We start from the raw sequence: 27,910 nt of genomic DNA on the forward strand, positions 1-27,910 counted from the left end.
GACAGGCCTGATCACTGCTCTGAGAGGGCCTTTTGTGTGCGTCTGCCCCACCCGTGTCCTCGCCTGGTCCATTTCTGTCCCCCCTGACCCCTCTGTCAGGGCCTTGGCCTGTCAGGGCAGGACGATTAAATGTCATGACCCCTTTTTTTCTAGGCTGCCCTCTGAGGACCCTCCATCCCATTAACTTTCACTCAGCTTTCACCGAGATCCCAGGGTTATCCCCACCAGCTCTGATCTCCAACACCTGCACAAAAGACACAAAGAAACGCACACTCGGAGCTCTTCTGCGAATGCCAGGGACCCATAATAAGATGATGGAGAGTAAGATGATAATCCCTGTACGGCCATTTTAAGATCATGGACAGTCTGTGCTGGTCTGCATGGATGACTCACTACCTTTTGTCGGGTGTGGGGGATTAAGACTTTTCACTCAGTGCTGAGACTCTGGTTAAAGGCGAGCTGGGACAATCTGAGCACAATCCTGAAGTTTGGGCTAGTTATCAATGAAGACTTTATTGTGATTTTAATCTTAGAGCCTTTGTGATCCAAAGAAGTTTGCAGTTGGATGGGATTCAACTGTGACTGAGAGTCAACAGCCATGATAGCAGTTCAGTGAGGTTTTGGTGGTGTTTTGAGCAAAATGCTAATGTTAGCAACCTAAAATGTTCACTAGAACTATGCTAGCATGTTGATGTTCCTGGTATATCTTTGGTTATTTTGGTTAATACAGTGCCACTGCTCAGTATTGCTTCCAGTTTCACCCAGAAACAACTCGACTGCCATGAACAAAAATTACCTTCAACCCAAAAAGCTAATGCTATGCTAAACCTGGAAGATACACATTTTTTTGCACATTCTCCAGGCATCAGTTCCCTTGATAGCACACATATGTCTTGCAGATGTCAGCACAAGTTACACTGAAAAAGACGTGGTTTGAGAAGGGTTTGCTAATTGCGATTTCAACCAATTGCGGATGTTTCGTCAAAGTCTTCCCAATTGGCAAGCACTCACCACACCACATCAACGCCAACATCTGTGTGCTATCTGTTTAGCCAGAAGAGGAACCATCATGGATTCAGAATGTAGTTCTAATATACATCTATAGTATAGTATTGAAAATGTTTAGCTTGTTAGTTTAGCATGATGGCATAAACCAAAGTATTTGAAAAATTAACTCAAGAAATGTTAAGGAAATCGATAAAGATGTTGCAATTCAGCCTTAGGGAGACCATAATTGTCTTTCATAATTGAATTTCATGGCAATCTATCTGATATTTGCTGAGATATTTCAGTCTTAATTAAAGACGAGCCAACTAACAGACGGTGTCATTCAGAGAGTCGCGTCATCACAGCTAAAGATCTGTAAATCTGTTTGCGATCCACCAACACTAATCGACAGTATCCCCTTTGACTTTGAGCACACTATAAGTAAGATCTTAAAACCTTTAAAATCCTCACCAGCTCTATTATTCTAAAGTCTGACTATTTAATGCAGTGGGAGCGCAAATCATAAAGTCTTTGTTCCCAAACGTCTTTCATCGGTTCTGACTAATGCAGACATGTCTGAGTGAAAGAAGCTTCCCGTGAATGGCCTCATGAAGTGATGACAAAGCCTACGCATGAGCAAAGCAGCCCTCGCAGACAAAGATGCATTGAGAACCTGAAGACCTGTCGTGATGAAGATTTGGGTTTTTTTTCTAACTAAACAAAGAAATTTGAATCATGAATCCCTCAGGACCAAGACTTTAGACCTGAAAGTGCCCAGCCGTGGAACTGAGCCACTCAGTGGCTGGACTGCCAGTTGAATCTCCGAGGGCCAAAAACTACAGAAACCACATTTAGGACATGGTGAAGGAAAGGATTGCATTGAAATAAATACTTTGAGTTTCTTTTTTTCTAAGTAAATATTTTCACTGGAGGAAAACCTCAGTTTGGCAAACATACAAATGGTTCCATACAAGATTTTCCAAATGGATGTGTGCATTTTTCTCAAATCTCTCAAACCTGATACTGTAGATTGAGGGGCCAGACCACCTTTTGTTTCATGTTTCACAAACCCCCGCAGTCCCTCACCACAGCTCCCTATTTCAAGGCTGTCGATGAATAGCCAGCAAACCATTTCCTGAAGCTCCGAGGTCACTGGATAAATGATGTTTTCATTTGACAACCCCGGGTTGCCACTAAAGGAGGGTCTTCAGAGGCAGCCTTTTGAAATTACAGTCCTGATGAAGCGTGAGAAATTACAGGCACTTAGAAGCGATTTCATGAGCACAAGAGAGCGGGGGGACCACCCCTACGCAGAGAGTGGAGCGATGGCAGTGAGTACACAAACACACAAACACACAAGGCTTTTCATGTGCACACGGCTAATGCTTGCACACAAATATACACCCACACACACTCGGAGAGAGAATCAAGTGCAGCTCAGAGCCATAAGAGAATCCCCATCCAAGGATCCCTAAATGCCAATATCATGCGTACAGTGCTGCTCATATCTGTGCATGATGATAAAACTAACATTACAGTAAAATATCCAGTGGGATTAAATGAAAGTCGTGCTCAGGAGCCAGTGATTGTTTTTTCTCACTACTTGAGTTATCCTAATGGAGATCGGCTGAGACGGGCAATGCCCAAGGGCCACTGGTCCCTCTCCGCCCTTCCTGGGAATGGGCTCTCGGTCAGGATGGGTTTGGAAGGAAGCCTCCGATTTCTGCCCTGGCCCTCTGCTAAATCAGAGTTATGTAGAGCTGGTTTGGACCCGAGCCCTTAACAATGATCTATCCCCGGAGCCGCTGAAGTGGAATCATTTTCATCACGGCCGACTCTTTTTTACCTCGCAGCTGGGGCTCCCTCTCTGAATGAGTGTGTGAGATTTCGAAGCGCCATAATTTCATTTCACACTGTTTACTTTGGAGATTTCCAAGACAGTGGCACCAGTGTAGGGCCGAATCATTTAATTTAACTGCTCTCCAGTATAGTACCAACCCCAGGGATGGCAGCAGCCCTTCATTCAGCACTGAGCTTTTTACGCGCAACAATGTTTCGCTGCTTTACTCTGCGGTAGGAGTTACACTCAAAGCCCTCACAGCGGGTCCGTCTGTTTGCTGTCGGTCTCTGTTTGGATTCTGTTCGCGCCTCTCCTCCCTTTTCACGATCTCTGTCCAAAAGTGTCACTCACCTCACCAAGTTGAGCAGCAAGTGCATTCACACACACACACGCACACACAAAACATCACGAATGCCAACTTTCTAAACTCCTTCATAAAGGGACACTGGGGGTAGGAGTTCTACTTTTGTTATAAATAAGAAGTGCTGCTCATTTGTGCCATTATTTACACAAAATCGTGTTCAGTTTCACCAAAAGCTATTGTTTTGACAGTTCTCCACAACTTCTTCAGTGAAACTGGCAGCTTGAGGGTCATAACACTTGGAATAGTTTGAGATTTTGGGAAATACCCTTGCATGCATTCTCGCCGTGAGTTAGATGAGAAGATGATATCTGTCTGTGTAGGAAAAGATTAATCAGACTACCAGCACATATAACCCTAAAAAAAACACTCAGTAAGGGAGCCTCAGAGTGCTGTCTCTGCCTATTTTAAGTCTTTATGCTAAGCTAATTGACTCTACACATATGAACATGCTGTGTTATCAGTCTTTTTACCCCACTGTCAGAAAGAAAGCGAGTAAGTAAATTTCGTAAAATGTTGAACTATTATTTAATAATGATATTCATAAGTCACTTCACTGATTGGCTAGCTGCTGCATCATTGACAGAATTACAGACACTTTATTGTTTATAATATGGTGTGTTATGCTGTCTTGAACGCTCTGTTTTAGCTGTAGAGTGAGACATCTCTCCTCTGTTCAATCTCTGGTGAGAGTTGCATATGTGCATTACTTAACAGCCAATCAGAGGCAGAGTAAGGCGGGTCATGCTGTGTAAGGTAGTGTGAACTAAAATAACGCTGCTACAGCAGTAGCAACTGTATGTCTGCTGGCTGATTGCATATATTTTATAATAGATAGATAGATAGATAGATAGATAGATAGATATTTATGTTTATATAAAGCCTGTTGTTTCCAGCCGTTACGTCAAGTTTATATAGAGACTGTGGCTTCATCTTTGCCATATGAGAGCGGTTGGTACTGGCAAGAAAGTGAACGCATCCCAAAATGTTGAACTGTTTAAGACCCCCTAAGACCAGACAAATCTCCCTTTTTCAAAAAACAGGGGTCTAGTGTTCAATGTGAGATGTATAAAACTCAACTTAGATTTTCTGACCCTGTAAGTTATTCAACCACGGCAGACAATTGAGATTTTATGAGATTGCTCCGACTCGTTTTAACTGACAGCTCACATGAGTCAAAGTCAAACTAGCCAAACCAGGAATCAGAGCCAGGTCTTCCGTGCGCCGCTGTGATTACTACACCACTTACCCGAGCTCTTCATGTCTGTCTCCACTCCTTACCCTGCTCCGTGTACTCACATATATACAAAACTCATACATCAAAGCCCTGCGCTCATTACCACGCAGAAGATAAACACGGGCAGCCCTGCAGATGGTTAGCTCGCGGATAGAGGTTTCTCTGTATATGTATGTTTGCCTGAGTGTTTGTGAGGAGCTCTCCAGAAGCGTGCTTGTAAAATAGACGCGTCTGTACATTTTTTTCCATCCTCAGACCTCTTGAGCTGACCAGAGAGCAGGAGACTCTTTTAAGGGACTTCACGGCAGATCTTATTCACACGTGCACGATAACATTAGAGCAGAGCTGGGCCCGCTTTTATTAGTGGCGGTTTTACAGGGATATCCGTGACGCTCCCACAACTCTCTGGAAGCTCCTCCACATTATTCCAGGGCAACGGCAGGTTAATGGAAGCCAGGTGGAGCCGCCCTGCGTTTCCTCCGACCAGGAGCGCGTGATTGACAGTGAGCTGTGGCGATGAACTGGAGTGCAGCTACCCAGAATCAGGGTCGCGATGGAAACATGGCAATCCAAGAGCAACAGCTGCCTTTTCTTGGCCACAAAAGAGAGAGCATTTCCATCCACCTGAGACCGCTCTTAATTGGAACGTGTGGATATGTTCACTGATGTGTGTCTGGCTTTTCTCTTTGCTTACATGTGGTTAACTCTGTCTAATGGTTAAATAGTATTGCAAGTCACCCAATTCTCCAAAATTGGAGTCTGCTTTTTTAAATGCGCACACTTAAATGAGGGTAGGTGACCAGGAAGATTGCTGCAAATGTTGCGGCATGTTCAGTATCATCTGCTAAATATTCTTTAAATGGATTCATTTAAAGAAAATTTCCTATATTTGAGTGCCAAACAGCGTGATTTGTTAAGTGTATTAGTAAGACTGTGTAACTTTCAAAGTAGAATGTCTTGTTCTCTCATCAATGTTTTATTCCTAAACAATAAAAAACATCACTTTAATACACTCAGAGGTTTCACTGCTACAATCACACTTAGTTTGGTACAGCCAGTATCTTATGGTGGCTAATGTTAGCTAACGTTAGGCTGTTGATGTGAGGCTGATTTTTTTTGCTTACTGACTTTATTTACCTTCTCCTAAGTTAACGTTCTCAAAATAATGCAAAAAGTAAACATGCTGTGTTAAATGTTTATCTGTGACAAGCTATAAAACATGGGCTAGTGTGGCGTTCAAGAATATTTTATTTTATTTTTTATTTTTCAAGATTTGCTATCAGATATAAACAGACCAAGCAAGACCTCTGAATGTATTAAAATTAGCAATAACAATGTGTTTAATTGCTTATTATGTTGAATTTGCTGATTAGAAATGAGGATTAAGGTATTTAGTGTCACACAAACTAACATAAATTGAAGATTAACATAAAATTACTTATAAAATTTGACGCAAATTATGTCAACAAACCTGGTAAGTTATATGAGAATCAGTCGCTGTATCCTAGGTCAGACATCTGAATTTCATCAGGGCCTGTTCTTCACAAATCAGTATCATAAATAAACTTCATGAACGAAATAAAAATGTCCTTATCGACCACATTCTGTGAGGCCACATTTGAATTTCCTCAGGAGATCAGTGAACAGAGCAGCAGCACCAGAGTAAATGTTTTTACAAAGACACGCTCAAACTATATTTTTGCTCCGACCTTAAGTCCTCACGAATGGATCTTCAGCAGAGTCAAAGAAATGCACTCGTATGTGTGCTCAGATGCACCGATTTATTACTGCACATCCACGAGAATGTAGGTCAGTGAGACACTGGTTTGACGGCAGGCGATGGTCAAGAGGTGATATGTTTCCAGTGGAGCTCAGCCACCAACTGGGAAAAGAAGTCTTAAAAGTTATTTCCAGCAAATAATTCATCCTCCGTTGAGCTTTACTGGTCGCAAATCACTTTTAGTACCACATTATCGTTTCTGATCTGATGAAGTATCAAGTTCTGCTTATGCGACCCTACTTTAAGTGTCCCAAGTCCATAAACACAATGCGCCGTGCTCTCTTTCATCTCGGAGCCACGACTGTGATGTTAACTGCTTGGCAAAAGAACATGACACCCAGGGTGACAGAGGGATTACTTGTTCTATATTTAGTGTTTATGTACATGAATATTGGCAGGACAACTCTGTACATGTGACACACACACACACACACACACACACACACACACACACACACACAGCGATACAGTGATAATAACACAGATCTCCAGCACAGAACACATTTACAAGATGGGCTCTAGAGCAAACACTGGCTGAGATACATAAGGGGAATGTCTGGACTACGACAACTTCCTCGTGAGACTGGAATTTTTCCTCGTAACAGTTATTATTGTCATCAATAAAAACAGACAATCAAAAAGAGAGACCAAAAGTATAAAATAATTTAAATTCCTCCTAAAAACATGTCGTGAATATGCAGTGAGAGATCTATACAATGCGGGTAGCGACTGTATCTCCTCCGGTACAGCGTGATTTTGGAAACTGAAGAAACGCGCAAATACGGACGGACAAAAAAAACGCAAAATGTCATGCAGCAACAAAGAAAACGTACGAGATGAAAAGATGATCTTCTTTGAAGTTTCTGCCTCCCCAGTGGCAACTTGATGTCAAGACGACACGCCTGGTAACGGAGCACCTCACGCTGTGGGCCACCCAGAGGTGCTCGATGAAATGTAAACATAAATATACAGGTTGATATCTCTCTCTACAAACAGTTCAGTCACTGCCACAGGCCCATCCGCTGTGTGAGTAGTCAGTCTGTATACACTCCTTAGTAGAATATCACTTAGAGTTAAATAAACTTATTTAATATATATATTTATAATAGATTTATTCTTTGCAGAGTCATTTAGCAGTATTTCCTTGTTTTCACCAGTTTGCTCTGGTATTTCACTGAGTGACCACTGTGTCCCACCACGTAAACGTCCAGCAGGTAGGTCTTGCCTGGCTCCAGACCTGTGATGGTCTCTGTGGTCACAGCTTTCTGCAGGTTCGGGCTGTGGAAGTACTTGCACAGGACCTTTTCTGACTTCCTGCGGGTCTCTGGCCCGGCACACTGGTTTTGTTCCCTGCGTCGCTGCTCCTCGCCGTAATTGTCGGCCACCTCCTTGCGGTAAATGCAGTATTTGTTGCGGTCCTGCGTGCCCAGCCAGGCCACGGTGACGGAGGAGCAGGTGCGCAGCTTGTCGAAGGCCTTGATGCGCGTATCCTCCGGGAGCGAGGGGAAGGGCTGCTTGCTGCTGGGTCGTGTGGTGGCGAGCACCTTCAAAGTGGAGGCCCCTTTCCTGCTGCCCCGCAAGCGGATCAGATACTTGGCTTTTGGCTTTCCCCGCAGCTGGAACTGCCGCACCCCCTCCACGTTCTGGGAGAGCAGCAGCTTGCCGTCGCGCCTCACCTGCACCTGCACGGCGTCCAGACACGTGTGGACAAAGAGAGTGACCCTCTGATGGGAAGACACCGGGGCAAATCGCAGAAACTTGCTGCCCTTTCTCTTGATGAAAACATCGGATACTTTGCCGTCCTTCAGCTCCACCGTCTTCTGACGGGCTTCCTCTTTAGTGCGGGCGAATGTTCCCACGTACGCTGTGCTGGTGTTGGTTGCAGAATTCACAGCAAACACGTCGAAGTAGTACTGCGTGTCTGGCTTCAGGTCTGACACGGTGAAAATGTTCTTATTGCCAATGCACACCTTCTGAATGTCTGATGCTCTGGGCTTGGCTGTGTACGCCCGTGAAATCTTGTTACTCGTGAGGCCTCGGTCTTTGCCAAAACCAATGTCAGAGGGAACAAAGCCAAAGTGTGCAAAGTCAAAGGGGCTGAAGTCTCTGCCAGGTTTCGGAGCCAGCATGAAGGCATCATCAGCGCTGATCTTAGCCTCAGCAGCGCACATGCTCTTGAAATTGTGCTCTTTGTTGATCACTACGCAGTACTGGACGGGCTGGCCCATCAGAGAGCCTGTTGGCGTCGGCTTCCAGGCCAGGGTGATGGTGGTACGGCCCAGCGCGGTCACATCCACACGGGGGTCATAGGGCAGCTCCGGGTAGGGCTGGTCAGACTCTGGAGTGGTGGTGGCGTACACCTTGAAGTTGCTGTCTTTCTCTGTGGACAGGAGCTCCAGCTGGTAGAGGCCAGAGGGCGTGCTGGTGGCCACGTAGGACTCCACATCATTACCCTTGTAGGTGAAAAGCTCCGTCCCCTCGTCGACGGTCACCTGCTGTTTCTGCTGGTCCAGAGGTTCAGGCTCTCCTGGAAGTCAAAAAACAAATAGGCACCACATGAGCTCTCCGACTGACACTCTATCCAAATTTATATTACAAGTTCTGACAGAGATCTGTTGTCATAACCTTGACAGTATTTTCCTCCCCCTTTATTTTTGGCTTTGATGAAAAATAATTTCCACCCCTACTAAAAATGTTTAACGTCTCGACGCTGCAAACTTATGGTGAAGCTCCGCAAGCCTCACGGACGATTAGCCCCTCACATGGCAGCCATGTTTTCAGTCCAAACATCCCCAAAGATCACAGGCCAGCATTCACTTGGCCTTTCCAGGGGAAGCCGTCCTACAAAGAGGCGCCTTGTAGCTTTCTACGTGAGAGAAACAGCCCAAGCATAATATTATGTTTGTCAACCGGAGAGTGTGCTCAGCGGTGTACTAAAAATTAATGCTCAAAGATCTACTCCCAGTAGAGACGTTTAGCAGAAAGAGCTGCGAAGACAGGAAGACTTTCACTGGTGGAACTGTTGCTCCAACACATCTTGTGATGTCAGACTTTCAAAAACCATCTGGGAAGTATCCCCGAGAAACTGTTTGGAAAAAGGGCAGCCACTTTCAAAAAATACTCAGCAGGTGATTGGACAAACCCTCCGTCTATCAGCGTCTATCACAGCTAACTTCAAGCGATCTGATCAACAATCGGGGAGCAAAACCACCAGCTCGTCAATCAAAGTCTTAAGCTAGTCGAGACAAGAACCAAAATATCCCTTCCATTGATAAAAGACTTTAGTTCCCTTTTTTTGCGCTTCGTTCAATGAAGAACAATCTCCAGTTGTTATAAACCAGATGCTTTAGCAGCTACGCTAACCCCTCGAGGAGGCGCCGATGTTTTCAAGCGTGCAGTCGCTTCCTCTCGCTGGTCGTCCTCGTTGCTTGGAGCCTGGCGAGAAGGATTCGCAAGCTCGCATGATTTCTTGCACATCCAGCTGCCTCGAAAAAGTAATGACACCGGTAATGGGTCCAAATCTGTTATAATTCTTCCACTTCCAGATGAATTCTTTTCTCTTGAGGCGAGGTGCACGTCTACAGCGGTGTGACAACCCAATAAATCATTCTGTGATATTTGATCCGACAGGAGCACAGACACAGACACAGGTGCTCGTGTATTCATATTCAAATGTATGCTCACATCACACATCTACACTCTGAACCGCAGCGTCGGTCATCTGGCAGGATCTCCTGCGCTGAAAAGGACGACTTCCAGATGGAGAAAGTTTAAATGTGGGGCAGAAGAATGAAGAGTGAAAAAAGAAGGAAAGGAAGGAAGGAAGACAGACAGACAGACAGAGGGATTTACCTTAAGAAGACCAAGACAGCCTAAGTAAAGGGATGTAATGGCTTTGATTCAGTGGGGCGACTACAGTAGAGTGGAGCCCTCTGAAAATTATAGACGTCAGCCTGGGCCGAGTCAGACATCATAAGTGGTCAGACTAGACGCTACGACTGTGACTTAATTAAAACCCACCAAAACACAAAGCCTAACATCACTGCCTCGGTTAATTGTGTGCGGAGGATAGTGATATTTCCACATAACGTGTCATTAACCTCTTCCACTGCTTTCTGATGTCAATTATACCTGAGCCCTCTCCGCTGGCCTCTTCTGGCAGCTCCTGCAGGGTGAGCTTCCACTCCAGAGGAGCGTCGCAAGGTGTCACAGTCACAGACAGGGGTGTGTTGTCTTCCTCCACCACAAAGTAGTACCTGGGGAAAATGACAGGTTGAAAGGGACTCATATTGACGTTGCTTCATCACAGTTTTGACGTAATTCAAAATAATGTGTCGGGTAAACGCGCGAGCCGACCGAGGCTGAGGCACAAACGTGATATTACTGTGCCACTGACCTTGGGCTGTCTCGCCCCGGAGCTGACAGACACTCAATTACACAAACACGACTTTCTCATCTATTATTTAGTTTTTTGCATCGAGACAATAGATCATGTTGCAGAGCAACATCTGATGTTTCCTATCTATTTACAGTAAGTGCCCATCTGCGAGTGAATGTTTGCCCTGGTGTTGCAGCTCAGTCACCAACGGAAGGTGGATGTTGGCTCGTCTTTGTGCTCATAACAACGTGCAGACAGTTCGAATCACTGGGATTATGCGCATGTGCTATTAAGTAATTCATGCACTGTTTGTCTTACCTTTTGGGAGTGTCCCTGAACAGGTAGCCGCTGATCTCAGCGCCGTCTGGAATGACGGAGGAGTCGTGGAACAGCGACTTGTCTCTGATCTGCATCTGGAAGAGGCCTTCGTCTCTCGTGGGCAGCTTCTGCGCCAAAGCTCCCAGCGCCAGCAGCACCAGCAGCACCACCACGCTCCAGCCTTTACACTGCCTCATTCTGAAAGACACAGGGAAATTATGTTTCATTTATAGTGTGGGGCATCCTGGAAACATTGAGTTATGTTTGAGGACTAGTGTAGGAAACACACTTTTCCCCTCTTCTTCTTCTTCTTTCGTCTGTCACGTCAGTGCAGTCAGTATAAAGCTACATTCATCTCCGGTTTTGTATTGAACAGACAAATATGAAAGTGGTACCCATTTTGTCATCTTACTTTAAGAAAGAAAGAATATTTACAATTTAGCATAACTTGATGGTAAAAGACTTCAGCAAGGGTAGCTGTTGCCTTGTTTCTGGTCTTTACGTTATGTTAAGCTAAGCTAATCGGCTGCTGGTTGAATTTCAATATTTAGCTAATCAGTTTTCATCTGCCATCAGCCTAGTTCCCAATATGACAAACTATTAGTACATACAGTAAAACCAAATACAAATGTATGATAACAGGAGAGACTGTAGACTGGCTGGTAGGTGAGCTAGCTAGGTGAATGTTGTTAACATTGTGCTAGGCCAGGTTAGCTCTTCCACTCTTCATGCTATGTTAACATAAGCTAATATTTAGCATACAAACATGAGGTTTGGTATCAATCTTTTCATATAACTATTTCTTTAATGCACATTATCAATCAGTGTTGGTGGCTCACAGCAGTCAAGCTGTGGCCAAAAATGTCTATTTTTACCATGGAAGTTCTGAATGGCTTTTTTCCCTTTGCAATCTGGCATTAGCTTAAAACACAAAACTGTTCTTAATGAGTTCCATTTGGCAACACTGAGCTTTGGCAGCGGACCTTAACAGTGTTTTCAGTGAGGCTCTGCAGCTTTCTTTTTTTTTTTCTTTCTTTCTTTTTTTTCCACTACATATTTTATTTTGTGTTTAATGTGTTTTTCTTGCCTTCGCTTCCTTTTTTAGTTTGAACCCTTAATTAACATTTAACATTTAAAAAAAAAAGCCATGTGACGGCGCAGACACCAGCAGCTTTGAGTCAATCAATGAGGACTAAAAGAGAGTGAATGAGTATCGCCACGGCCACAGAGAGGAAAAGAGGGGATTAGGTTCAAACACAGACGTGTGAGGAGGAAAAGACATTGCGAGAAACTCCAGGGAGCTGCGCTTTTTCATCAAACGCTTAATATGAAAAAAAAAAAAATCCTCCTAAATCCGTGTCGTTTAAGTTTTATTGATGCTCGTATAAAAATGCTTTAGTGGTGCAGTGCACAGACGGAGCTGTGGCTCGGGACGGGGTGCAGCTGACCGTGGCTGAGTGCCTCTCACGTATCCCCTGTCTATTGATTTTGCCCCATTGATTGCAGCTGATGGGAACGGCAAATCCCTGGTGATTTAATCAGCGTAATGATGGCAGATTAGCCAGATACTTTACTGCCATTTACTGCAAGCGAGATGGTGTCCTTTTAATGACCCCTCTCCTTCTCTCTCTCCCCCTCCCTTGTCTGCCTCTTTTCTCTTGATCACACTTTTTTTTTTTCCATCAACAAACGCTCCCTTTCACACTTGTACACAAACTATATAGCCCTTTTTTCGCTCTGCTCTCTGTCCCTCTGCTGCCTCCTCCCTCGTTGCTCCTCTCAGATACGTAGAACCAGAGGACTCAGAGTCAAACCTCCACAGTACAGACTTCATCTCTGCATTATCTTCCTCTAAGAACATGAGCGAGGGGTGGGGGGGCGGAGGGGGGTGAAAAAGCCCTTGACAGCTCCTGTCAGTGTCTCCGTCTCCGCCGTTGTCTGAGCCCAGCCTCCCGCCGCACCGCCAAAACTTCAGAGAGCAGAAGGAAAGCCGCCTAAGTGGTACTTTGAGGTTTGACTCACACAGAGAGAGGAGATCCTTATCGCCTCGGCTTGTCTCATTCCACTTCAGAAGCGTGTCACTTGGAACAAAGACATGTCTATTAATACTCAAGACAGCGCTGAGGTGGTATGTACAGAGAGCCGTTCAGAGCTGTCTTTCATTCCAACATCCCCCCCCCCCGCCCACCAAAACACTTTGCAGACGCAGTGAGGGCCCCGGGCCCCCGACCGGCTCTGTCCACCACACTGATGTCATCACACATAATGCCTGCTATCACTCATACAGTAAGGGTTTTATCACCGCCGCCGTATATATATATATATATATATATATTGCAGCGGGATGATGTCTGAATATAAGAGCGGCGGTGCTGGCTGGGGTCAGCGCGGTTGCACGGACCGGCGCGGAGTCAGCATGGTCACACGGGGGCTGCTGCTGGATCCGCCTTTTACATACGGGGGCCCCACGCCGCCATTTCTCATGCCACAGAGTTCCCCCACCAAAATAACACATCAAAAAAGCTCTGCATCTGGAACAAATAAACCCCGATGTTTAATTAGAATGGGGAAGAATGTATGATCGCAGTTTGAGGAAGGGATAATTTCAAGGCAAGGTCACCCGCAATCGTGTCAACTTTGTTTTTGCTGGTGCTTTTTATCAGCTTATTTTTACGTTCATAGTTTCTTTGTTTCACTTTTAGTGGATTCCGCTGAGCGAAGGAAGCTGTGGAATTGGGATTAAAGCCGCACTGAGTAGTTTTGCGGAAGACGTTTTTATCAGAAGAGACAGATCTTCATTGATTTTTTTCATGCCTAAAGAAACTAAACAAACAACCCGACCTTAGAAGACAACGCAGCCTCACACTGTTTTGCTCTGTTCATTTGGCGGACCCTGCCACCTCTCTGGCTTCAAACAGTGTTTTCCTCTGAGAACAGCTTGTTTATTCAGTTATGGAGAAAATACAGATTTCTGAGTTTGTATTATTGCCTCATTAATATTGTAGATATTAAAAATTCTGGAGTTTGAATTTCTTCTCCAAAACTACACATTGCCCCTTTAAAGGACAAACACAGCCCGCAGTGGTTTTATTTTCCCATGTACAGTATCGAGAAAATGACCCGGCACCCGGCTCTCCATTCCTGTGTGATCTGAGGAATGTCATCCCCCTCATTTGAATTACGGCCCTAACAGCTTCGACCCCGCTCTAATTGGGGGTCATTACAAGCAAATCGTGTGCGAAGCCAAAACAAAATGTTCACACTATGTTTTACATCTCCCCGAGGGACACGGCGCTCTCTCTGACATCCATCAACCAGCCAGATTATTTAACGATCGACTCGTGATTAAAGCAAAAAAGCAAATATATCGTGCAACAATCCAGGCACCTGTGTGTGTGTGTGTGTGTGTGTGTGTGTGTGTGTGTGTGTGTGTGTGTGTGTGTGTGTGTGTGCGAGCTCTCCAGCAGGATCACACTGATTATCAGTACACTGTTTTCCACACATGGAGGTGGAGCAGGACACACGCATGTATATATGTGTGTGTGCACCAAACTGCCTCTGACCTCCCCTCTCTCTCTTCTCTCCTCTCTCCTCTCTCTTCTCTCCTCTCTCCTCTCTCCTCCCTCCACTCCCTTCTCTACTCTCTCCTCTCTCCTCCCTCCACTCCCTTCTCTCCTCTCTCCTCTCTCTTCTCTCCTCTCTCCTCTCTCCTCCTCTCCCTTCTCTCCTCTCCCCTCACTTTGTTTAACCGCTCTCTCTCCCTCTCTCCCTCCTCCTCCTCCTCCCCTCCAGCTCCTTGTCAGGACGGATAAGCCTCCTGCCTGCTGCCACATGGAGCTCATTAACAGAACGGGAGGGGAATAAAAAGACAGTTTAATTTCAACACAAATAAAGAGACATTTCGGATTCCACCCAACAAGACGCCTGGCAGGCAGCGCTCGCTCGCTCGCTCGCCGCCGGGGGACCTGAAGCCTCTGTGTGTTTTCTTTAAGGGAGTCTGAAGGCAGATTTATGGCGGGCCCTCGGTAGCGAGCTCCATCACCGCTGTCACTTCAGGGCCAATGTGGGGGGATTGGAGTGTATATGAGGGGTGGGAGGTGGGGGGCACCGAGCCAAGGATGGAACCACACAGGACCTGGACCTGCGCTATAGGCAGGCCAAACTAAAGCAGGTCTGGTGTTTTTGGACAGCTAAACAGCTCATTAATGGATTGGTTGAGCCTGTGGCGAGGGCTCGGGTCCAATAACGGAGATTTGTATCTGCCGTGTGTGTGTGTGTGTGTGTGTGAACTATCATGCAGGAGCTGTCTCCTCGCCATCCACAACATCACTCACAGTTTGAGTTTCTGAACCCTCCACATCACCAGAACCACGAAAGCTGGCACAATAGCAGAGATGGGGAAGGAGAGCCCAGTTTCCTTTTCCCCTTCCCCCCCCCCACTCCTCACCCTCCCACCCCCCCTTCCCCACTCCCAGTTCCCCTCCCCTCGTTGCCTCTTTATAGTCCACATCTCTGGAGCGTGCATTTAGCTCGAGCTGCATCCTGGAATGTCTCTATAAGGAGGGTCAGGTCGGCCCATTCAGGATGGGAGTGAGCGAGTGAGGGTGGGAGTGAGTTGTGGTGGTGGTGGTGGCTCTGACTGATGCGCTGGCATTGTGGCTGCAAGGGTGATTAAAGATTAGAAGAGAAAATGCCTCCCCCATGGGAAAGTCATCCACCCACTGCCCATCATGCACCATGCAGGCCCGGTTCGTGGGGGGGGGGGGGCTGCATCGTGGGAAATGAGTCAATCATGCTCAGTTTAGTTTGAGCTCGGGGGAAGCAAGGGACACAGAAAAAGGAGCCTGTTCAGCAGCAAGTGTGAGCCTCCCTGCTTCTGTCTGTCCGTCTGAGGGGAGCATAATGGGGGGCTTTTGCAAAATGGATGTGCACCGCCTGGGTTGGGGGTGGGCGAGAAGAAGAGGGGCAGAAGAGGGGTGTGTGTGTGTGTGTGTGCTTGTGTGGATATGATGAATAATTTAACAAGGAAATAAAAACTTGTCCTTAATCTTCCACCAGTGACTCTGGATGTGTGACACCGGAGAGGAAGGACACACACACACACACACACACACACACACACACACACACATACACACACCGCAGCCTGTCACCGCGCTCTGGACGCGGGGCGGCTGCAGCAACACTGGCGGAATTCTTTCAGCCCGAGAGTTTTCATATGCAAATCACGGTTTAGTTACGGTATGCGACGCAGACCTTCCCATTTTAAAGACTCTCTCTCTCTCTCTCTTTTTTTTTTTTTTTCTTGTGTTCATGATTCATTCTCCTGAGAAAGTAAGAGAGAGAGAGAGAGAGAAGGGAGGCAGCCAGTCAGTCAGTGTGGCTTCAGCCGGCTGCTAAATACAGTTATTCTGAAATCCTCCACTCCGGGTATGTCTCTCATTAAAGGAAAGGGGGGGGAAAAAAAAAAAAACACGGCTCTGAGGGGGAAAAAACAACTCCCAACATGAGCTGAAGTGTCATTAATCCGCCCTGAATCATTTACTTTTAGACATCTGACGAGTGGAAAATCATTTAAACCTGAATTTCTTCGCTCCTCTCGCGTGCGTCCCGGGCTTCTCACAGGTGCGTAAAAGCAACAACCCAAACATTTCTCCGAACTGCGCAAAAAATGAAAATTGTGTGTGTGATGGAGACGACAGCGCGTTTTAACCCACAGGCTCATATTGATAAATCGCCTTTTCTTTTTTTTCTTTTTTTTCTTTTTTTTTAATTGGGTGCTGCTGCTGCGTCGCCCCCGGGGAGCATGGGAACCCTTCAGGAGGCACAAAAGCGGAGAGGATCTCTCCACAAAGTTCACCAGTTTGACGGCTCCATACGCGTGCACGTATGCAGTCCACAGAATAAGATGAGATGCAAAAGAACATGCGAGTTCGGTCTTGACTGAAATGCGTTTGAAAACTTTTGACTTCCCGGAGTTGTAAACCGCAAAAACCCCTCTCTTCCCCTCTCTTCCCCTCTCTGGCAGACGTTTCAAAGGCACCACTTTAACTCGATGGGAGTCCGGCTCCGAATTTATATGAAGCGTTTATGCACATTTAGAATAAAATAAAATAAAAATAACACGAGGAAAAGTTGGGGGAAGAAAAGGGAGCTTTGGATGAGACGCGCCGGGAGGAACGAGCATGCGGGGAGAGTCTCTTACCTTCAGGAATAACGCGACGCGGCGAAGTTTCTCTGGAGGATGATTCTCGCTCTCTGTCTCTCACAGCCACTCTGATATCACCAAGGTTTTCAAAACCAAAAAAAAAAAGAAAAAGGAAAAGGAAAAGAAAAAGAAAGAAAAGGTGCCTGACAACTAAAAGCGACTGGAAAAAAAAAAAAAAGAAAAATGAAAAGTTTGGTCCCGTGCAGTGTCCAGTAGTTCCCTCAGTGCTGGTGCCTATCAAGCGGATTAGGCAGACTGCTGCTCTGGTGCGTGTTTGCAGTTTTCTTGCGGATTTAACTGGTCTCTGGTGGGCAGGAGTGAGTGTGTGTGTGTGTGTGTGTGTGTGTGTGAGTGAGTGAGTGAGTGTGTGGGTATCCTGAGCTCTGGCAGTGCGTCCCTCCCCTGCCGCGCCGCTGCTATTGAAACCTCCACTGGATTGGAGGCAGAGCTGGTGCGAACTTTCTTCCCCCTGCGCTCTCCGTAGGAAGACGACTCCAAGACACAGAACCAGCCCACTCCTTCAGCACGCCACAAGGAGAGAGGGAGAAGGAGAAGAAAAGAACAAAAAAAAAAGGAAAACTTAACTAAACAGGGACCAGACAGATCGACTCAAACACTTAAAAACTCCGAGCACCGAGTCCAGGAGAGCAGATCTGGAGGAAGAAATCTCCTGAATGTCTTTGTGTTCCGAGCTGATGTTAAAACTTTAAATCACAGCTGAGGAATCAGACAGTGAGATGTCAAAGCGCATAAATCTCGACACAGCGGGGTTTCCCCCCCCCCCCCCTTTTTTTTTTTTTTTTTTTTTTTTTTTTTTTAAATTTCCTAGCTGTTTACTCTGATGCTCCCTGGAAATTATTACTTTGGGCAGCAGCGCCTGGTGGAAGTCACGCAACCCTCGGGGCTAAAATGTGTAGGCAAGTTTTATCACGGGCCCTGGTGCCTGGGTGTGCGCACAAACCATCATAATACAGCACATCTGCAGGGAGGCTTTGATGATTGGGGGGGTTGAATCTTTGTGGCACCATGAAGTGCAAAGTTGCTGATCTGTGGGAATTCCCAGTGAGACATCGGTGTTGTTGTCTGTTCCTGGAGGAAGCAAATATTTGTCCAAGATAAGAGTCAGTGACTGTCTCCGAGCTGAATTGCCCCCAGATTTATGGCTTGATGGGAGGCAGGGGGGGTCCATGCAATCTAGATTTAGAGGATGCTGCCGTTTCCTTTCCAGGAGGACCGTGTTTCTTGTCATGACACCGAGCTGCAGGTCTTCACGCATGCACGGCTGCAGGTGGAGCTTCCTGCAGGAGCTGCAGACAAGACGACATGTTCGTTTTTACAAGAGAAACCAGGCGGCTCGTTTTCCAACATGACACTTTCACACTGACACCGAGGAGAAGTTGTTCAGACGTTTGGATGATTGTGACAGTGAGAAAACCAGCCGTGACGTGATGATTGCAGACAGCAGAGATGAATATTGATCACCTGAGCTCACAAGATGTTGATTTTAATGTACGAGCCTGAGACTTCATTCATTGTCACAAACATCAGAGTGGTTTGGAAGCAGACTGCTGAGTGAGGAGGTGCACAAAGTGTTGATGCAACAGCGTCATCTAGCGGACACACAGTCTGTGACGTTCACTGAGAGATTATTTTTCAGCACGCAGGTTTTATTTTGAAAAGGAAAAAAGGTCACTTAAAAGGGACATTGTGTAGGTTTGCAGAAGAAAAAAAATCAAACTCTGAATTTTTATATTTGCAATATGAATGAGGTGATAATCAGAACACAGAAATATTTATCTTTTCTGTTGGTGAATAAAGGAGCTGTTCTCAGAGGAAATTAAGGTCCCAGAACAGAGAGGTGGCAGGGTCCGCCACATGTAAACAAAGTAAAACAGTATGAAATTGTGTTGCCCTTTAAAGAGGGTTCAAGTAATAATACTAAAACTAAAGAATTTTAGTTGAAAACTTGCAAAAGTTAACTGATATAATCAGCATCTGAATAAATATTGTTTTTGTTTGTTTGTTTGTTTGTTTAAAATTATGATGTCTATGTATTGTACCACAGAGATAGCTACTGAAGTTAGCATGCTAACCAGCTAGCCCCGCCCCGTCCCAGTCTAAAGCTCCTGTGCTAGCTGCGCGGCTAACCGAGCTAACTAGCTGAGGGCAGCTACCGTTAGCAGCAGTTAGCAGTTACTCTGCTGACATGTTGCTCTCTATTTGTTTGGAGCATGAAGTTGAGAGGTGGCACCTTTAAAGTCAGTGTGTTCATTCAGTCATGAAAACTAAGAGAGTTTGTTTAGTTTGTTTAGAGGTTAAAAAGAAATCAGTCAATGCAGATCTTTCTCTTCTGATTACATTTTTTCCTCAAACCTACACAGTGCACCTTTAATACTTAAACAGATTTGGAGTTAATGGGGTACATGTAACAGGATTAAGTAATCAGGATACAAAGAAGATAACAAGGTTACATCAAGAAAAGGTGTTATCAAATTACAGGTACATTCAGTAAGAAAGAGAGATTTCTAACAGGATTACAATTCAAAATAAAAGAATGATACATTAGTCAACAATTCACACACAACTTCACTCAACACGTGTGTGTTCTTACAGAAGACACACTCAGTGTCAAGATTTGATAAAAGTCACATGCATTTGTTTGGTGTTGAGGTATGAAAATCATATAGAGAAGTATATTTATTCAGTGATTAATGCAGAAAACATTCCAGTCATAGATAGCATCAACAACTGGGGTTATATTTCATGAAAATCTTAAAGATCTTCACTTTAAAGGTCTGTTTGGATAATCTACCTGTGAGTGTCAGGTGTGCAAAATGCTACAGATGACGTGAAATTTCTGCTAGTTTGTCCTCCTCTTGCATGATACTTTACATTACGATCGAGGTCTCAAGGATGTTTGGAAGCAGATTCACAGATCGCACATCTGTTTAACACAGAAGTGTTTACGTTTAAACTTTTCTTTCTATAACATAGAAGCCGTGACTACTGATGTATTTCCAGATGTAACCTACACACAGGTGCACGTGTGTGTGTGTGTGTGTGTGTGTGTGTGTGCGTGTTTGTCGGGGTTATTGATGTCCCGGTTCATGATTAGCGCTGCTGTGACTTTCACATCCTTGGGATTAAAATAGATGCCAAATTGAATCTGCTATTAGCCACACCACCAAGCTGTGAAAACGAATCCACTCTGGGGACATGTATACTCACAATAACCTGCACACACACACACCCACACACTCACACACACACACACACACACACACACACACACACACACACCGACCCTGCAGCTAAATGCCAGAATCTTGAAAATGTATCCACACCAGGGACAGTTTAGTACAGATGGAGGGAGGAGGTGGAAAACGCTCCCGTAACAATAATCCCTCTGCTCTATTTCAGCTCCACTGCAGAGACAAAATAAAAATCTCATTTTAACGCATTTACTGCAGAAAATTGACACAAAGGCCACATTGTTGACCTTTTTCCTTTCCGGGCCACACATGCTCTTTTTCTAGCGACGCCCTGTTTCACACGGCTACAAGCAGAACATCCACATCTGCTGGTTTCTACTGTTGGTCACTGCCTTGCTCAGTGGCATCATGATAGCTAACTCTGGACTATTTTCTGCCGCTAAAATAGTTCAAATGACAAGTGTCATTGATCCAGTGTCCATGTTGATCTGGTAAGAGACTGTCTTCATAGGTAACACTGTCCCAAACTTAGCTTTAAATGTAGACCAGGCAGCATCACGTAGATGTTTGCATCCGTCAACGAGCTAATTTTTATGTTTAAAGCAACTCTATGTAAGTTTTAAAGTAATTATGCAGAAAGACAGTTAATTGTTGAGTCTCATTCCCAGATCATGAAGTACCAGCGCTTTTGTTTGGTTCTGACACCAAAATCCTGATTTGCTTTTGGATTTTGATTGGTATTTTACGATCTGGGGATGACACTGGCGTACCCCGCCACTTGCTTAATGTTAGCTTGGATCGACTCCTGTAAAGGATAAGTGGACTTGGATGGATGAATTCCATGAGATCAGGTCTCAGTGTCTTTTCCGCGAGGCAGATCTAACACAAGCAACTGAAATGCTCCTTCTCTGTGTAAATTACTGTATGAAGTCTCTGCGAACATTCACCAATTGATTGACGAGCCGTTGGGCGTGAACTAATCACAGTCGTCACAGTCAAAGTGAAATTGATCGATTCCTTCAGGGGAACAACAGGAAGTCATCCTGCATCAGTTCATGGATAAAATCATCCTGCGTCAGATTCATCTTCATCTTGTACGAGAATAACTAAAGGCAACACTTCATATCGACCATCATTAAAGGTACAATATGTAAGAATTCTAGTTCATAGCATCCAAAAGCAAACTAAAACTATAAACAAAGTGTGATGAAATAATAGTTATTTTATTGTTATTGTTTCAGAGACATCTATGTATTGTGTTTGTAGAGATGTCTATTGAAGTTAGCATGCTAACTGGTTAGCCACCTATTGACAGAGTCCGCCAATAGCCCTGACAATTAACTGAGCTAGGTTAGCGGTAGTTTAGTTAACAGTTACTCTGGAGTATGAACTCAAAAGGGGGCCAATTCTTACATATTGCACCTTTTAATAGATATTCAATTCATAATTAATAAGACTAGTTATTTAACTGCTTGATTTTTATTTATCAAACAGTTGTAAAGGTGTTTAAACTTCAGTTATAACAGTAAAATGGTCACACGGTTTATAGATGAACTACAGTGTTTGTGAAACTTTTACTTTAGTATTTTAAACACTAGCATCAATTTCACACTAAACGTTTGCTTGATAAATGGGTCGTAAAGCTTTCCACTGTAATAACTGTTAACTAAAGTTTAATCAACCGTCAATTTAATGTCGTTTAAATCTTCGGATGAGAGAGAACATTTTTCTCCATCTCTGCTCCGGTGGTAAGTAAGAAAAATGCTTTTAGTGATTTGTGTGAAACCGCCCTTTATCTAAGAGAGCTTATGAGGATTTAACCCAGTGAACCGCAGCAATGATTAATGGTTTATTATCAGCGTGAAACACGCCGATCGTGGTCCATGACTTGTTTGCCTTTTGGATAACAGGCCGCCCGTTTGTTTCTCTGACCTTGTTTTCCCTCACGATTGTTTGCGTGCAACATCGGCTCCGATGAAAAAGGTCAGCGGTTGGTGTTCTCGTGCATTTTCGAGCCAGACGTATCGTACCGGTGATGTGTGAGGGGAAATAACAAACTCCTTTTTACTGAGTTTCTGATTTATGAGACTAGCCAGCAGATGAAGGGCTGAGAGTCCTTCTCCGGCGGCATCAGCCTGTTTGCTTTGGGGAATAACTCTGTCGCTGTCTGTGGCCTCAACTACCTGATCTCCTTACACTCTCCCCCGCCACCCGACGGCTCAGGTAATCCATTAATGCAGGGAGGGATGGAAAGCAATATGTCACTGGGCCGGGATGCATTCACATGACGCTGAGCGGGGCCTGGGAGGTGTAATCTTCATCACTCACTTCACATCCATTTACCGCTGCTGCGCTGAGAGGCTTTCCTTCACCGCTTCGCGAGAGGAGGACGAGGTTCTGCCTTTTAGCCGGGATCTGCCCACTAATACCGAGTTCATCATTAACTCGGCGGAGCTAAGAGCGTCCTCCAGGCAAACATCCACTCTGTAAACATCTCTCCCCATCATTTTCTCTTCCTGTTGTTTCTCTGTGGAGGGGGAGGGGGGGGAGGGAACAATGTGTGACCTCTGACCTGTAGAGATGGAACGGTCTTCTCAAACAGATACACTGGTGCAAACACACCGATCGGACTATGAAGGCATCATCCCAGATGGTTAAAAAAGCATAATAAAGAGGGAGGACGGGCAGAAGGTTACAGTTCAAGGGAAAGAATGAGGGAGGGAAGGATGTGGTTCAGGACATCCTGTGCGAGTTTCATCCCATCGTGTGTCCACCTGGCCTCCAACAGATTCCCCTGTCAGCTAATATAAAATGAACCTGTGTGTGGAGATAAGGCAGGCGTCGAGGGTTCGTTCATCCAACACATCTCTAAGGGGTTATTTTTGCTGTTTTGTTGAGAGACTTCAGATAAATACAGGCGAAAATACAGCAGTGATATGAGCGGTTCAGCCTTTTCTATAATTAGTCTATAGGCTATCCTTTAACTCATCTGCTCATCCGCTCTTTTTCTTCAAAAGCTTCCTTTGGCTCTTGATGGGCGGGGGGGGGAGAAGAGAAGGAGAAAAAGTCTAAAAGCCACAATTGAAACCAGATGAAAGAGGACACGAGTGAAGAGCGCATGTCGTGTCAGCGTCTAGCTTCCTCTCATTATCCAATAAGGGGAGCAGCAGTGTCAGCGTCCAACTTCATCCTCTTATCCAGCCGGGGGAAGCAGGCATGTCGGCGGTGCCCGAAATACTCAGGGGACAGGGAGACGTAAACAAAGAGCAGAGTTTGGATTCACAATCACACACACACACACACACAGAGAGACAGATTCAAACAGGAGTCTGTCCCAGGCCTTTTTAGTGAAACTCTAGAGCGCCGCAGCTCCAGGCGTGGTATGCCGATTGTAAACACAGCCGCGAGGAGACAAGGAGAGGAGGATCTGCTCTCCCTCCCCACACTGCCTTCCGTCTTAACAACAAACTAGCAGAGGCATTACATCACCCGTAACATATTGCACAGCTGACATTTGGACATAAACTATCCAAACGGTCACTTGAAGTGATGGTGTTTGAGATTTCCAGAACATCAAACCACCCAATTTTTAAGGCTTTGTAAGGGTAATAATGTCTTCTGCATCAGCCAATCAATGTATTTCCATTCTGTGAGTATGTTTTCTAGATGGTGGGGTCACACACACACACACACACACACACACACACACACACATATTAGCTGCTACATTAGTGTCGGCCACAGTGTCCACAAGTGATGCTAAATCAACCAGGATTACAATCTTACAGACAATAGATCAGCCACAAACGCATGAATGGATGGAATGATATTACCACTTGTTATTGCTGTGACAGTCATGGAAGGATGGTTTTATAATGCGACTCTATCTTTGGGATTTGTGCTGCTGTGAGACAATGAGGTGGGCTCCGGAGTGTGGAACAGCTGCACCTACATGAAGCATGAAGGCCGGTTCACGCTGCACATGACGAGTGTAACAAACGGCCTCAACACATGCTTATCCACCTTTGACAGCCCGGAGCATGTTTATGCTTCGGCAGATGCTGCAGAGCTGTGAGATGTCAGACGATGAGCTATGCTGAAGGGACAAAACACGTGATTGACCTTTAATTTATAGAATCTCACATATGAATTCATAAAGACGACAAAGCACAATCAAAATGTGTCCACGTACGATAGTTACATTAAAATTAAAGGCGACATAAGTTGCTGCGTCTGAGGCAAAATCGAGTTCTCTCTTTAAAACGTTTTATTGTGTTCTGCCGTCACAGACACTTTGTTCAAGGCTGTACAAAGATTCCACTTTTGCTCAATGTTTAGCTGAGAAGCTTTACTGTTCTGGTTCACTGTCATTGTTCTCATACCAGACCAAGCAGTTAGTACACCGGGGGAAAAAAAGAGTCTGTTATACATATAAAACATCAAGCTTCTATCGAACCACAAGGTTCTGATACCAAAAAACATCTGTCTGACAAGATTACCACATGTGAAAAAAAGCTTTTAATCTATCTATCTTTTCATTCATGTGGAGGAAAAAAAACACACAGTTGTGTTATTTTCTCATGTTAAAATTGTGGTTCAAATTTGGTGTAAATGTGTAATCGCACTTGAAAATGTTTGTAAATGTCTTCACGCGAAGTCACGAAGATACAAAATCTCACGTGATTTTCTGAGTCATGTTTTGTTTCCATACATGGAAATTTGCATGTGAAAACATTTATTTCACATTGGAAAATGTGACTTTGACATCTGAAAAGACAAATTTCACATTGTCATAAGGGTCTATAAATTTCCTGTAAGACAACAAACAACCTTCTCTTTTTTTTTACTCAGATTTATGAGCTCCATGAAAAATGTCCACTAAAGAACCAGATATTTCCCTCAGGAGTAGGTGGAGACCAAAACCAGAGCATAAAAAATGACAGAAAAAATTGGACTAAAGATATAGATGCCTTGTAGCTTCTGGATGTATAAATAAGCAATAAGTTCACAGCTTGTCTCTTCTGCCCCCAAGAGGCCAAAAACAGTGAGTTATTGCAGGATTAAACACACAGTATGTAATTTCCTGGCGCCTCTCATTCAAAACGATGACAACAAAAGACTTTACTTATTTGTGGGAAATGTACTAAAGTTTTATCCAAGTTTTTAATCGTTTGGTTACAATTGCACACTTCGTTCCTCACAATGTTTCAAAGATGTGCACACCTAAACAAAACATTACATTTTATTACAACAAAATGCATTTCTTCCAAAGACACATACAACTTTATTTGAATTCATTCCACAGATTCATTAGATTTAATTTGTTCCCTTCAGATCAAACATACATTCAGTCCATTTACTATCCAGAATTCTTTAACATTTTCTGTTTTCTTTATACAAAAATGTCATTATCTCACATTATATTGGTAATAAATCAAAATGCATGATACATTCTCCTGCATTTGATTCAGTTCATCTACGTTAAAGAATTCCACACAAAATCCACAGACACTCTTCATCCGTGTTTCATAAATGTTTTTACTGACGACACAAACTTTCTGATCTTTAATAGATAGTGACGTGGACGGAATAGCTCAGAATGAAAGTTTTGCATTTCCATCTTTCTCACGATAATCTGGTAAACAGAGTCGATCTGCTGTGTGAGGCTGCGACGTACAGCCTGTGTTTCTCATTTCTCTGCCACAGTTTCAAAGACACAGGATTTACTGAGAGACTTTATGATACAGCAGATTAAAAAAAAACCTGAGATCAAACTGGAAACATTTACATCAACTGTAAATCATAAACTCTAAAAGTGGATACATTTGGAGCCTAACAGCCATATATATATATATATATATATATATAAAACATACAATGGATACATCAACTTGAACCTTTGAACGCATCATAACGTTGATCAAATAATAATGACAATGATGCAAAGGGGTCTATTAATGCAAGAAACCACAGTGTCAAGCAGATTAAGAGTTTCCATCAAGCGGAGGGGAGAGTGTTGCAATCATCACAGAAGGCTTGAGAAAGCCCCAGCGAGGTGCTCAGACTTTATTAGATTTGTTCTGTGGTTGTCAGGGGGAATTTCTACAAAAATACTGGAACGTCCCGACTGTCTGTTGAGGAAGATTTTCAGTCGGTCCCAAAAGAGACTTTACAGGAAAAGACCATAAAAAAAATCCTTCAGGAGAACATTCCAGCAACAATATCACAGTCTGCTGGAGCAAGCCAAGTTTATGGCTCTGATATGAAATGTGGGAGACGAACGAATTCACACACACACACACACACACACACACACACACACACACACACACACACACACACACACACACACTAACACAGCCCTGGAGAGACATTCAGGGACATGAAAACCCCAGTTTACTGGACTGAAACACATATAAATTAAATGTATCATAATAAAAAGATTTTTCATCGACTTTATTACGAGCACATGAAAAGTCACAGTGGTATCAGAGCGGCTCCAAGAACTCAGTGCCTCACTCCCAAGTGTCAGGTTCTGTTCAGGTGATCTGGGACTTCTGAGGCGTTGGGAATGGAAACACTGCACCCTGCTGGCCAGAGAGCTGCACTGCAACATGGACATAGTCCTCATAACTGGCTTTGAACTACAACATGGCACTAAATGTTAGAGTCACATTACAGTAACATTTGGTAGAAAGGGCAAAATAATATGATAAGATACTGATATACAGTAAAATCAGAATAAAATACACAAAAAACACAACAGAGTACTAACAGTAAGTATTACATAAGATCCAATTAAACTAAATATAAAAGGTGACATACACAATGATATTCAGAGGTAATGAGAGGTGATACTGCACATGATACTGAGAGTAATATAAAATGTGACATTTCCAGAAGTAATGCGCATTATATCGATATTACAGTTTTTCTTGATTGTTTACACACAAAAACTGGTACTTGAGACACAATGACCACAACATGTAACTCATGCACAAACCCCCTGAACCAATTCTGCTAAACTACAAGCACAATTCCTGCTTTACACTCAAATTGCAGTTCTAAAACACACTTTTTTCAAAACACTACACACAGTTCTCTGCATTTGGCACAATTTTCATGGAGAAAATCTCTTGTTTTCACAAGGAACACACTGTCATTCAAAATTCTAAAGTCAATTGCCCTACTATGCACACTGACTCATCACAGGCAAACACCTGTCACACAGTTTTACAATTAACACTCAGAGCTTTAGCGTAAAAGGCCAACAGGTGAGCTCTTCTGTTTTGGAGCAATGGATGCCAACATTGGAAACAGAGGCAGAGCCAGAGGAGTGAGAGTAATGAGAATAGGTAAGAAATCTACTCTCACTAGAAAATTGCAGTACTGCATATCAATACAGTACTCAATGAGTACAGTAGTACAGTATTGCCTGTGGACTGTTCTGTTGACTGTAAAAATAAAGTATGTTTCAAGTATTTGGGAAATGTATTCCTACTTTGTACTCCTACACAATATTTTCAGTATTTTACTATTTGTATTGCAGAACTGAAAGATTACCAACACAAGGTGGATAAAATATATTT

General features: G+C 44.2%; 1 protein-coding gene across 2 annotated transcripts; it reads right to left on the reverse strand.

The window, feature by feature from the left end:
* Positions 1–6,187: 6,187 nt before the first annotated feature.
* ndnf (neuron-derived neurotrophic factor) lies at positions 6,188–17,834 on the reverse strand. Of its 2 annotated transcripts, XM_037116059.1 has the most exons (5): positions 11,777–11,953; positions 11,191–11,312; positions 10,902–11,099; positions 10,337–10,461; positions 6,188–8,732 (listed from the first exon to the last, which is right to left on the reverse strand). In XM_037116059.1, exons 3-5 carry the CDS (start codon positions 11,096–11,098, stop codon positions 7,336–7,338), a joined length of 1,719 nt encoding a protein of 572 aa, XP_036971954.1. In that variant the 5' UTR covers position 11,099; positions 11,191–11,312; positions 11,777–11,953; the 3' UTR covers positions 6,188–7,335. The 2 variants fall into 2 exon arrangements, with proteins under 2 accessions (XP_036971954.1, XP_036971953.1); XM_037116058.1 differs by lacking the exons at positions 11,191–11,312; positions 11,777–11,953 and adding an exon at positions 17,107–17,834.
* Positions 17,835–27,910: the final 10,076 nt, after the last annotated feature.

This window comes from Acanthopagrus latus, chromosome 11 (genome assembly GCF_904848185.1).
Source record: "Acanthopagrus latus isolate v.2019 chromosome 11, fAcaLat1.1, whole genome shotgun sequence".
Lineage (NCBI taxonomy): Eukaryota > Metazoa > Chordata > Actinopteri > Spariformes > Sparidae > Acanthopagrus > Acanthopagrus latus.

Bases quoted from the DNA above. Each gene is read 5' to 3' on its own strand.
- ndnf (XM_037116058.1), bottom strand. From the start codon at position 11,098: ATGAGGCAGTGTAAAGGCTGGAGCGTGGTGGTGCTGCTGGTGCTGCTG. The intron at 10,462-10,901 runs GTAAGACAAACA...CATTTTCCCCAG, and splicing joins TTCAGGGACACTCCCAAAAG to GTACTACTTTGTGGTGGAGG. The intron at 8,733-10,336 runs GTATAATTGACA...TTTGACTTCCAG, and splicing joins GGCCAGCGGAGAGGGCTCAG to GAGAGCCTGAACCTCTGGAC.